General features: G+C 41.4%; 2 protein-coding genes across 2 annotated transcripts in view; both read right to left on the bottom strand.

The window, feature by feature from the left end:
• Positions 1–13,654, bottom strand: part of LOC142160027 (uncharacterized) — a 334,423-nt gene that overhangs the window by 300,755 nt on the left and 20,014 nt on the right. The window lies entirely within an intron of this gene.
• Positions 1–13,654, bottom strand: part of LOC142095453 (uncharacterized) — a 52,688-nt gene that overhangs the window by 23,286 nt on the left and 15,748 nt on the right. The window contains exons 5-8 of the mRNA XM_075178398.1: positions 13,466–13,577; positions 12,574–12,700; positions 6,206–7,517; positions 5,913–5,949 (exon numbers count right to left, since the gene is read on the bottom strand). Of these exons, the coding sequence (XP_075034499.1) occupies positions 5,913–5,949; positions 6,206–7,517; positions 12,574–12,700; positions 13,466–13,577 (1,588 nt within the window). The remainder of the gene's footprint in view (positions 1–5,912; positions 5,950–6,205; positions 7,518–12,573; positions 12,701–13,465; positions 13,578–13,654) is intronic.

Below are 13,654 nucleotides of genomic sequence, written 5' to 3' on the forward strand. Positions count from 1 at the left end.
TCTTGGCAGCTGGTTTGAAGGTAATTATTAATTCAAAACGGGAAAAGAAAAGAGACCATCTTGCTTGACGAGGGTTCAAGCATTGGGCAGACTGGAGATATGACAAGTTCTTATGATCCGTGAAGATCGTCACCGGATGGCGAGCTCCCTCCAACAAGTATCTCCATTCCTCTAATGCGGCTTTGATAGCCAGTAATTCCTTGTCTCCGATGGTATAATTCTTCTCTGCGGGTAGGAGACCCCGAGAATAGAAGGCACAAGGGTGGAATTTTTGCTGTTCCGAGCGTTGGGAGAGAATAGCTCCTAAGCCCACATTAGAGGCATCTACTTCTAGGAAAAAAGGGAGTGTCACATCAGGCTGACGAAGGATTGGAGCCGAAGAGAAGGACTCTTTTAATGTTTGAAAGGCTTGAATAGCCTCAGTAGACCATTGCTTAGGATTAGCCCCTTTACGAGTCAGGGCCACAATAGGAGATGCAATGGAAGAAAAGTCTTGAATGAAGCGTCTATAGTAATTGGCAAAACCTAAAAAACGCTGGATGGCACGAAGAGTAGTTGGCTGGGGCCAATGTAGTACAGCATTTACTTTGTCAGGATCCATCTTCAGACCAACTCCGGAAACAATATACCCCAAGAATGGAATCTGGGGTAATTCGAATGAACATTTTTCTAATTTACAGAACAATGAATTTTTCCGTAGCCTGGAGAGGACTTCTGCCACATGTTGGTGGTGAGAAGGCAGGTCCTGTGAAAAAATCAATATGTCGTCCAGGTAGACGACGACACATACATATAATAAGTCCCGAAAAATCTCATTGATGAAGCCCTGAAAAACAGCGGGGGCATTACATAGCCCGAAAGGCATTACCAGATATTCGTAATGCCCGTCTCTGGTGTTAAACGCCGTCTTCCATTCGTCACCGGAACGGATTCTGATTAAATTGTAAGCACCACGAAGATCCAACTTAGTAAAAATACGGGCTCCCTTAATGCGGTCAAATAGCTCAGTGATCAACGGAATGGGATACCGGTTCTTGATAGTAATGGCATTGAGTCCACGAAAATCTATACAAGGGCGTAATGATCCATCCTTCTTTTTGACAAAGAAGAACCCAGCTCCAGCGGGCGAGGTGGAAGGTCGAATGAACCCGCGCTGGAGGTTCTCCCGTATATATTCAGATGTAGCTTGAGTTTCAGGTAACGAGAGTGGATAGACCCGGCCTCTGGGAGGAGTCTTGCCAGGAAGAAGATCAATCGGACAATCCCAAGAACGATGAGGAGGAAGACGTTCAGACTGAGCTTTATCAAAAACATCGGTAAATGAAGCATATTGAGGAGGGAGTCCCGGTGAAATAGCTGAAATGGAAGCTTGCTGTACCTTGAGAGGAATGACTTGGGAAAGGCAATGATGGTGACATTCAGGCCCCCAAGACGTGACTTGAGGGGTGCGCCAGTCAATCTGGGGAGAGTGACACTGAAGCCATGGAAGGCCTAGGACAATCGGACTTGTCGTAACAGGAAGAATTAAAAACGATATCTCTTCATGATGCAGAGCACCAATCTGAAGGGTTACTGGAGACGTACTCTGGGTGATGAGACCGTTGATGAGACGTGATCCATCGATAGCCGTCACAGTAATGGGAGTTTTTAAGGTAATCATTGGTAGAGACCATTGATTAACTAACGATTTGGAAATAAAATTTCCTGCTGCTCCGGAATCAATCAATGCCTGTGACTCAAAGGTCTTGGTAGCAAAGGAAATAGTCACATCAAAAGCGCAGACTTTAGATTTCATAGACGATGGAGAGGACTCCAGGGACCCTAACTTCACCTCTCCAGAACTAGTTAGGGCCTGGCATTTCCCGATCTCTTAGGGCAGGAGCTGAGGACATGAGTGGAATCAGCACAATAGATACAGAGTCTATTCTTGACTCTTCGTTTCCTCTCCTCAGAAGATAACTTGGAACGTCCAGTCTCCATGGGAATCACAGCGGGTGACACTGGACGAAATTGAGGGTTAGAGCGAAAAGGTGCTTTAGCAGAAGTCGTTTTCTCAGCCTCTCTTTCACGAAATCTCATATCAACACGATGGCATAGAGAGATCAAATCTTCAAGTGACGAAGGAAGCTCTTGGGTAGTCAGTGCATCTTTAATTTTATCGGAAAGCCCCTGCCAGAAGGCGGCAACTAGGGCTTCAGTGTTCCACTGAAGTTCAGAGGCTAAGATCCTAAATTGAATGACGTACTGGCCTACAGTATGAGATCCTTGTCGCAGACGGAGGATGCTGGAAGCAGCGGAGGTCACACGACCTGGTTCATCGAACACACTTCGGAATGTAGAAATGAATTTGGCACTATCTTGTAATATTGGATCGTTCCTCTCCCACAGAGGGGAGGCCCAAGCCAGGGCTTGTCCTGAAAACAAAGAGATAAGATAGGCCACTCTGGAACGATGGGTAGAAAAATTTTGAGGTTGGAGCTCAAAATGGACTGAACATTGGTTAAGGAAACCCCTACAAGTTTTGGGGTCTCCATCGTACTTTGACGGAGTAGGCAGGTGAAGCGTGGAAGCTATAGACACCTGGGATGGCAATAGGGAAACGGAGGAAAGCACAGGAGCTTCAGTAGTAGCTGTCACAACCTGTCCAGATGTTCCTTGGGAGGTTAATGACTGATAACACTGAAGTAACAGCTGTTGGCGGGCATCCTGTTGCTCCACACGGCTAACCAGATGTTGCAGCATCTCTTTGGCGGTAGGTTCCACATCTGGGTCTGTCATGGCCTGATCTTACTGTCACGGGCACTAGGAGTCTTTACCCAGGGATCACCAGATGGTAGGCTTACCAGAGCAATGTAGATGGTAATAGGGTACTCTGGTAGCTGGGTGATCACGGAACATGAAATGATGGCCGATGAGATGCTCAGGAAAGTCTATGACTAGCAACACTGGTAATAATGAGGTAATGATACACAAGGAACTGTAGGGACAAGGACACGTGAAGGTAGTCAGTGGTCTGCAATAGCAAGTTGTACCACTGCTATAGTGAGGAGGAATGTCCAACAGAAACAAGGAGGTGATGAGAGTCAGCGGTCTGCGGGTAGCAAGTTGTACCGCTGTCTGTATATATATGTGAGGAGGTGCACGGGGGAAGACTGCAACACAGGATATACACAGGCACCTTATACACGATCCACAGTAATATGCACAATATAGGTATATATATATGTAAATGACTGATCAGGTCTGCAATCTAGAAAGTCTCTTGAAGTAGTCCAGCACAATGATAACACAGTCAATGATGGCAATAGACTCAGCGGATAGCAGACTCCAGAGAGAACCAAACACAGTCCAGCAAGATATGCAATACACAGCACAGTCAATGAGAAGTATGCATACCGTGGTTCAGCAGTAGCAGTCAGATGGGATTGCAGCGGTACCTGAGCGGCTGGAGGCCGACTGGATAGGAAGTCCCTGGATAGGAGAAGCAGCGGTCTAGCAGGTGCAGCGCACAGGCGAGTAGACCGACAGGGACACGAATCCACAGGAGTCAGCAACACGTGGAACTGGACTCATAGGAAACCCAGGGGAATGGAGATGATCCAGCAGAGGGTAGTAGAAGAGATACAAATCCAATGCTGACAGGAGGGTAGAGGCAGTGGAACACGTGAAGGCGTGGAAAGTGGATCAGCAGGAGATGGACGATAGCGCTGACCACAGGGCAGGACTCAGCGGCACACGGAGGTAACCAGTAGCAACCACAGGAACCAACAGCGATGGGAAACAGGAGTGCAGCGCAGGGCAGGAGCTGTAGATCACGAAGTGTAGCAGATGGTAATGAAAAGCGGCAGTCTCGAGGAAGTCACAGCAAAGATGAGATGAGAGTGTAGTGCACGGAGGCAGCGGATAGTAATCAGCTGGCAGTCACGATGTTGAACACAGGCGAGTTGCAAGCAGGAGACTGTAGTGCACAGAGACAGCGGATAGTAGTCAGCTGGCAGTCACGATGTTGAACACAGGCGAGTTGCAAGCAGGAGACTGTAGTGCACGGAGGCAGCGGATAGTAGTCAGCTGGCGGTCACGATGCTGAACACAGGCGAGTTGCAAGCAGGAGACTGTAGTGCACGGAGGCAGCGGATAGTAGTCGGCTGGCAGTCACGATGTTGAACACAGGCGAGTTGCAAGCAGGAGACTGTAGTGCACGGAGGCAGCGGATAGAAATCAGCAAACAGACTTGATGAGAAGCAGGTGAGTGAGGTAAAAGCTGGAGTGCACGGAGGCAGCGGATAGCGATGAGTAAACAGTCACATTGATATATAAAATAACGTTGAAGTGGTGTAGAAGACTGTAGTGCACGGAGGCAGCGGATAGGAATCAGCAAACAGTCATGATGATACAGTTGATGGTAGAAGTGGTATGGAACCACAGTAGTAGAAGTGGTTTGGAAACCACAGGAATCAGCAGCGCTGAATAAACGAGTAATACAGGAACACCTTCAGAGACTCATGAGGAATGAGACTCCAAGATCAGCCAACGTGGTAGTGACCACAGGTGCTTAATATAGGGAGGTTGCCTGATCTGCCAATTAAGTTAAAGGGGTATACACTGAAGTATAGAAAAGGGCTGCGCATGCGCAGACCCTCAGGATGGTGGACGGCCACGGTTCCTAAATGTCCGGGAAGAGGCACTCACAGTCCGGTGAGTGACACTCAGATATGTCTATCATGTAAGAAACCTAAACAAGTCAATCTTTTCATTTTGTTTGGATGGAAAATGTATTTATAGACTTTGGGGTATATTTACTAAACTGCGGGTTTGTAAAGTGGAGATGTTGCCTATAGCAACCTATCAGATTCTAGATATCCTTTGTTTAGTAGTCTACAAAATGACAGCTAGAATCTGCTTGGTTGCTATAGGCAACATCTCTACTTTTTCAAACCCACAGTTTAGTAAATATACCCCTTGGTTTAGCTAACATTCCCAATATATTTCTTACATGTGCCTGCATTCTAACATTCAATATTTTGGTTTTTGTCCATATAAATTCGACTTCTTATGATATGTTCTTTGTACTGCCATTAAGTTTGTGATTTTGTGGGATTCTCTGTGTTCACACTTATGTACATTCATAGCTTCTGAAACATGAATGACTATGTGCTGGTATATAAAAAGGAGAATATAGCAAACTATACAGCTGTTACATACAGAAAATGTAGTATGCTATGTGCTAGTTTTATGCTATTTGTTCAGATACCTGTTTAATGTATAGTCGTGTGCAATCCACATGTACGCTTTACTATTTTTAATAAACAAAGCAGCATTTATTCACCCAATCCCCTCCACAAATCTGCATCTAACTGCACGGCTTTATCAATCAATAATTTTATACACACAGTGCTCCCCAAACACAGAAGTAAACAAGTTTTATTAAAAGAAAAAGAAACCGGACATGATTTAATACTATGTAATCTTTGCATTTTGATCGGTTTTGGTATTATTTTTACATTTTTAAGCAATTAACATAAAATGAAAAAACAACCAAACAAAACCAGTTGTGCAATTTCATCTTTTAACTCCATTAAGAGACTACGTAACTCTCCCAGTGCATTTCTGCAGTGGAGCAGACACCATTGGAATCTCCATTAACACCCAATAAGGGCTACCAAATCTCACAATGTCAGTCTGAAGAGAAGGCAGGTTCCAGCCCTTCAGGACAGGCCGGAATGTGATCAAAATGATCTAGGGACCAGAGGTGTACCTAAATTGTGGCATCTGATTGGACAGAAGTCATATTTATCCAATCAGATAGCACATTCACTTCTGCATTGCAGTTTATAGGCTAAATACAATCCTCTGTGAAAGTAACCACATGGGTGTTAAGAGCCACTAGGAGTTCTCAGGCCCAATGAACATACTGTATTGACAGGTTTTAGAAATGTCACATCTTGTACTCTGCAAACAGAAAACAGATCTGAACTTGTAGGAAAAGACCGTAAATAGTGCTAGTTTTATTTGGGGCATACGGTACTTACAATTAAAGTTTCACTGTTACTTGCCGTGTAAATACTGTGGTACCTACTTCCAAAGCCTGCAGTTTCATTTACCCCCTAACGCAGTAAATACTTTCAAACAGAGCCCACAACTATGCCTCTGATATTTGCACTGTCTACTGTAATGTATATAAATGCTTGATAACATAATTTATAACTTCTCTTCTTTGTGAATGGCTTGATGCTTAAAAAGTTGTGGCTTTCTGAGAAAACATTTCCCACACTCAGTGCAACTGTATGGTCTCTCTCCTGTGTGAACTCTCTGATGTCTAGCAAGATCCGATGTGGTTTTAAAACATTTTCCACACTCAGTGCAAGGATATGGTTTCTCTTCAGTGTGCAGTCTCTGATGTTTTGCAAGATCTGAGGTGTTGGTAAAACATTTCCCACATACAGAGCATGAATATGGCTTCTCTCCTGTGTGGCTTCTCTGATGTATAACAAGATGTGAGCTACTGATAAAACATTTTCCACATACAGAGCAAGAATACGGTTTCTCTCCTGTGTGACTTCTCTGATGTGTAGCAAGATTTGAGCTACAAAGAAAATATTTTCCGCATTCACTGCAAGAAAATGGCTTCTCTCCGGTGTGAATTCTCTGATGTTTAACAAGATCTGAAGTATTAGTAAAGCATTTTCCACATGCAGAACAAGAATACGGTTTCTCCCCTGTGTGAATCCTTTGATGTTTAATAAGATTGGAGTTACTGGTGAAACATTTTCCACACATGGAGCAAGAATATGGTTTCTCTCCTGTGTGAATTCTCTGATGTATGATAAGCTTAGCATTGCATTCAAAACACTTCCCACATTCAGAGCACATGAATGTTTTTTGTTTTGACTGGTGTCCATTGTTTATGTGCTGCTCAGTATATGCAGCTGGGTATTGCAAATGATTTGTGGGTGTATAAATGTCAGTGTCTATGAGATTTCTTTGTTCACCAGTGTGGAATGGTTCTTTAACACTATTAGATTCATATGGTTTATAATCTGTGGATATAAAATGGTCAGTCTGTGGGAGATTTCCTTCTTCACACAAGACAGTTTCCTCCTTAATAATAACAGATGTATACTGCAACTGATCTGTGGGTGTATAAAAGTCTGTATCAGTGAGGGTTTCTTCTGCACCGGAGACCGATTCCTCCTTAATATGAGTAGATGTATACTGTGTATGATCCGCGTGTGTATGTGAGAGATTTCCTTCTTCACATGAAACAGATTCCTCTTTAATATGACTATTAATGTGAGTAGAGGTATAATGTGTATTGTTTGTGGGCATGTAACATACAGTGTGTGCGGGATCCCCTTTTATACATGTGACCGACTCCTCCTTAACATGAGTGGATGGATATTGTGTGTGATCTGTGGATGTACAAAAGGCAATGTTCGGGAGATATTTTTCTTCACAGAAGACCGATTTCTTGTTAATAGGAGTAGATGTACCTACAGCTGCAACATCTTTGTGTAAATCTGTTGGAATAAAGACAATGGTAGTTAGATATATACAGAGGTCACACCTTCATCACTCAACATACTTACATTTCACAGAAAGGGGTGTATTATATGAGCTGTTGCTTTTAGAAAATTAAACATTTTAGTATTTCTATTACTATTTTACTAAAGTATGTTTTTCTTTTTTTACTTTTATATTTTCCTTTAATGAGGCAAAGAAAAGCAGTCAATCTGTCTTACTGTGACATGGGCAAGACCTGTAGGAATGGTGAATGCATTGTGGGCAGTGTCATCTCTGGCTGTAGAAATTAGAATGAAGAAAGAGGAATGAAGCAAAGAAACAGTAAGTATTGTTTAATTATGTGTCATGCACAAATGGATCATTATTATGTATGTTTTTAACAATTCTTGTTTTACAACATTGTTCACAAAAACTGTGTTTCTGACATAACGCAGTTGAGAATTGCATTAATTGCAAATGAGCATGAACAACCATATTTAATTAAAATGTTTTTTTTTAAGTTTGTGAAAATATTTTATTTTCAAAAGAAACTAATTTTATTTCCATTATTAAAAGTGTATTTTTCAACATTAATATATGGATGTTTATTAACAAAGCTTTCAATTCTTTAAAAGATTCTTTTTTTATTTACCATTTAATTCTGGAAACAATGTAATAATTATATTTTTAACATTTCAATGGTAATGGTTCCCTTTATCCCATTCCCCCTCCATGTGCAGTGGGAAATATTTTGATCTTAATGTTGGTGGTCCAGGTGCCTTCTGAACAGATAATATATCAATTTATGTCTATTTATATTGTAATTTTCAGCTCTACAGTGGTCTGTATTAAGAATATAGTTTTAATGACTTGAAAAAGACTGCACTCTTAGCAGTGGAAACGCGTTGCTTGGAGACCATTGTGGGCAGCACGGTGGCTAAGTGGTTAGCACTTCTGCCTCACAGCACTAGGGTCATGAGTTCGATTCCCATGGCCTTATCTGTGTGGAGTTTGTATGTTCTCCCCGTGTTTACGTGGGTTTTCTCTGGGTGCTTCGGTTTCCTCCCACACTCCAAAAACATACTGGTAGGTTAATTGGCTGCTATTAAATTGCCCTTAGTCTCTCATGGTCGGTGTGTGTGTGTTAGGGAATTTAGACTGTAAGCCCCAATGGGGCAGGGACTGATGTGAATGAGTTCTCTGTACAGCGCTGTGGAATTAGTGGCGCTATATAAATAGATGATAATGATGGGAGATATTAAGGACCCCTGTTCCAGCATCATAACATCTTGAAGGAAAACATATGTGACACCCATAAGATGAAATCCTAGGAAAATAACAGCGTACCTTTAAAAGCTTCACGATAAATGAAGGTGTACAAACACTTTTTATGTAAGTGTAACTGTTATAAGTAGAGATGGTCACTGACCCCCGTGTTTTGGTTTTGGATTCGGTTTTGGATCTGGATTACCGTTGTGTTTTGGTTTTGGTTTTGCAAAACCGCCATTGCGTGTTTTGGTTTTGGTTTTGGTTTTGTTTGGTTTTGTTTTGCTATTTTGTTGGAAAATACATGTTTTTGTGCCTAAAATAACCCAATTTAGTGCTCCAACTGTTTTAGAGATAAGCAATCTAATTGTTGAGGTAATAAATCATCCAAAAAAACTGTTTAATTCTTCGTTGGTAGGCCTTCGTTTATTCTACACACAAAACAGATTGTCTTCCTCTCCATCTATGCATATTGGCAATGCAGCCATCGTCTTTGAATCTATATTACACCCTACACTTATAGTTAAATATGTAAAGAAATGGAAAAAGACAGTTTGCTTTCTGTCTCTATAGGCCCCCTCCACTTTTTTAAAAAAACAAAAAATACAGCCATTATAGACTGTACAATATTAATTGACATGGAGAAAGCCAGTTTGGTTTCTGTCTCTCTAGGCCCCCCTCCACTTGTATAAAATACCAAAAAATCCAGCCGTTATAGACTGTACAATATTAATTGACATGGAGAAAGCCAGTTTGGTTTCTGTCTCTCTAGGCCCCCCTCCACTTGTATAAAATACTAATAAATTCAGCCGTTATATACTGTACAATATAAATTGAAATGGACAAAGGCAGTTTGGTATCTGTCTGCATCAGATCCTCTCTCCACTAGGAGTAAAATAGAAAACTATTCAGCCGTTATATAATCTAGAATATAAATAGAAATTGAGAAAGGCAATTTGGTATCTGTCTGCATCATAATCATCAACATCATCATTAGCGCCCTCGTCGCCTACACAAATCTCCCCCTCATCCTCTTCTAATTCCAAAGTGGCATCCTCAATTTGGGTATCACCGGCTACACTCGGGCTATTAAGGCACACATCAGCAGAATGCTCACGATTAGACATCCCACTGTTGGATGGACTCTCCACAGGGATTGTTGTCATTTGTGAATCAGAGCAAATATTCTCCTGTAATGCCTCACTGTTATCTTGCAGCTCGGCTTTGACGCGTAACAGTAGTTGTGCACCAATTGTAGGCTGGGTAACTTTTTGGGATCTGCCACTAATAGCCAAAGGTGAAGGCCTCATTCTCTCTTTGCCACTGCGTGTGTAGAATGGCATGCTTGCAATTTTTTTTTTATCGTCACTTAACTTTTGCTCAGTTACACTTCTTTTTCGCTTCAATACAGTAAATTTTTTTTTGGTTTTTGTTTTTTGCACTAATTTGAAAACACTCTGTTGTTTGACATCGCCTTGGCCAGATGACGTACTGGGAACACTAACATCAGGACTGGTGACAGAACCTGGTTGCTCATTTAGATCATATGTGGACTGCTTTGAATCCATTCTGAGCGCAAACCACTGAGGAGTGCTAAAAATTATTGAGTAGATACTGCTGACAGATATGACTTTTGACAGCCAGAAATATTAATGCACAATTAGGGAGGACACCCCAAAAACACTGAGGAGTGCTAAAAATTATTGAGTAGATACTGCTGACAGATATGACTTTTGACAGCCAGAAATATTAATGCACAATTAGGGAGGACACCCCAAAAACACTGAGGAGTGCTAAAAATTATTGAGTAGATACTGCTGACAGATATGACTTTTGACAGCCAGAAATATTAATGCACAATTAGGGAGGACACCCCAAAAACACTGAGGAGTGCTAAAAATTATTGAGTAGATACTGCTGACAGATATGACTTTTGACAGCCAGAAATATTAATGCACAATTAGGGAGGACACCCCAAAAACACTGAGGAGTGCTAAAAATTATTGAGTAGATACTGCTGACAGATATGACTTTTGACAGCCAGAAATATTAATGCACAATTAGGGAGGACACCCCAAAAACACTGAGGAGTGCTAAAAATTATTGAGTAGATACTGCTGACAGATATGACTTTTGACAGCCAGAAATATTAATGCACAATTAGGGAGGACACCCCAAAAACACTGAGGAGTGCTAAAAATTATTGAGTAGATACTGCTGACAGATATGACTTTTGACAGCCAGAAATATTAATGCACAATTAGGGAGGACACCCCAAAAACACTGAGGAGTGCTAAAAATTATTGAGTAGATACTGCTGACAGATATGACTTTTGACAGCCAGAAATATTAATGCACAATTAGGGAGGACACCCCAAAAACACTGAGGAGTGCTAAAAATTATTGAGTAGATACTGCTGACAGATATGACTTTTGACAGCCAGAAATATTAATGCACAATTAGGGAGGACACCCCAAAAACACTGAGGAGTGCTAAAAATTATTGAGTAGATACTGCTGACAGATATGACTTTTGACAGCCAGAAATATTAATGCACAATTAGGGAGGACACCCCAAAAACACTGAGGTGTGCTACAAATTATTTAGTAGATACTGCTGACAGATATGACTTTTGACAGCCAGAAATATTAATGCACAATTAGGGAGGACACCCCAAAAACACTGAGGAGTGCTAAAAATTATTGAGTAGATACTGCTGACAGATATGACTTTTGACAGCCAGAAATATTAATGCACAATTAGGGAGGACACCCCAAAAACACTGAGGTGTGCTACAAATTATTTAGTAGATACTGCTGACAGATATGACTTTTGACAGCCAGAAATATTAATGCACAATTATGGGGGACACCCCAAAAGCGCTGGGGAGTGCCAAATATGAAGAAAAAATAATAAACCTCTATCCTCCTCTCTGCACTAGCGATTTTGGTTAGAGCAATTGCAAGAACAATATGGTATTCTCTGTCCCTGCTCTAATTAGCCTATGACTACACCCTGCTCTCTCCCTCTGTCAAATGGCGATGGATTGCTGTGGAGGCGTGTATTTATAAAGTTGAAGTATCGCGAGAACCGAGTCCCGAGATCCGACGACGTCACAATGACGTTCGGCCTCGATTTGGATTCGGAATGGGCGGGAGAGTACCGAGCTGCTCAGCTCGGTACTCGGATACCCAAAGTTCGGGTGGGTTCGGTTCTCGGAGAACCGGACCCGCCCATCTCTAGTTATAAGAGAATAAAGAAGTTATGAAAAAAAAACAATATCACACTGGACTATTTTTCTCTTTTTTTGCTTTTGAGTATAAACTGAAATGTAATACCAGAGATGTAACCGTTTGGAGAGAATTATCTAAAGAAACCATTACGGGCCTTTATTCAAGATATTATCCAGAAAGTGCATTACCATCAGAGTATCACAGGTGAAGCAGATCTTCTCCACCTACATAAGTTGAAAAGGATAATAGAAAAGAAAAACCCTAGGGAATCATTCCTTCACAAATATATCTAAACTTTTTTGGAGGATTGGACACTATTTAGATAAAATTATCAATTGTATATACGTTTTTGCACTATGTTTTGTCTTTTATATCCTCTTTCATGTATGATGGGATTATGAACTAAAGAATGAAGATTTCAACACGTGTTAAAATAATCACCATTCACAATTAAAGATAAGAATGTTTCACAACTGTTAATACAAGCATTTAAAACATGTATTATGTAAGAGATAATGCACTTCCTACTGTAGACTATTAATTTGATCCAAGAGTGATTAAACCTCCTCTTACCCAGTGATGTGAGGGGCCGGTGATTCTCCATCATGACGTCAGTGTACAGATCCTTGTGTCCCTCTAAATACTCCCACTCCTCCATGGAGAAATAGACAGTGACATCCTGACACCTTATAGGAACCTGACACACACAATGATACAGTCATCACCCAGACACATCCCCTGGTGTTACTGTATAATGTCCCATTCCCAGCAGTCACCTCTCCAGTCAGCAGCTGAATGATCTTGTTGGTGAGTTCTAGAATCCTCTGGTCATTGTTTCTCTTGTGTATCAGTGAGTGAGGTGGAGGTTCCATGATGGGGCTCTGGGTCCTGCTCCATCCTCCTGACACATGTGGGCTGCTGTTGGGTGTCACATGCTCACCAGATACCCTCACAACTATATAATCCTACATAGTGAAAGACAGATAATAATCACTGTGCAGAGCGATAGACACTGTCTGTACATGTCTATTCCTATATTTACTTATATAAATATACACAATGTATCCTGCATCCTCACTAAAGTGTAAACCATCCCCTTGTCCCTGAGAATAGCTATAAAACACAAAAACACTGTATCTAACCAAATATATCTCTCCAGTATCCATCATATTAAATGAGAATTCTTGCCAAAGATGTTTCACACAACTCCCGCAAAAGTAGCAGCCATGGCTCAACCTACATACAGCTGACAACTCTGAGAATGGTTTCTACTTGAACTTCTCCAGGTTGTAAGCCTAGATAATCATGTTGTCGGCAAGAGTGAATATTTCCAGAGCCACCAGGGTCGTGGCCATGACGCCCCATGGTTTCACTATTTGAAGGCATAGTGTCCACTAGTCTGCGGGTTCCTGTTAATTAATAGAGATAAGAGAGGCGTCATTGTAACGGTCTCAGAATCCCTCACCTCTCCAGTCAGCAGGTAGATAACCTCCAGGGTGATATTTAATAATCTCTCAGTCATCTCATTCCTGTCCTTGTCCTTCTTGAGTGGATCCATCAGGAAATGGACTCTTTTACTAAATGATCACGTAACGTTGTAAAATTAATCTAAATAAGAAGATTGAATCACATAAATAAAATGATCACAACCACA

Source organism: Mixophyes fleayi, chromosome 6 (assembly GCF_038048845.1).
Source record: "Mixophyes fleayi isolate aMixFle1 chromosome 6, aMixFle1.hap1, whole genome shotgun sequence".
Classification (NCBI taxonomy): domain Eukaryota; kingdom Metazoa; phylum Chordata; class Amphibia; order Anura; family Limnodynastidae; genus Mixophyes; species Mixophyes fleayi.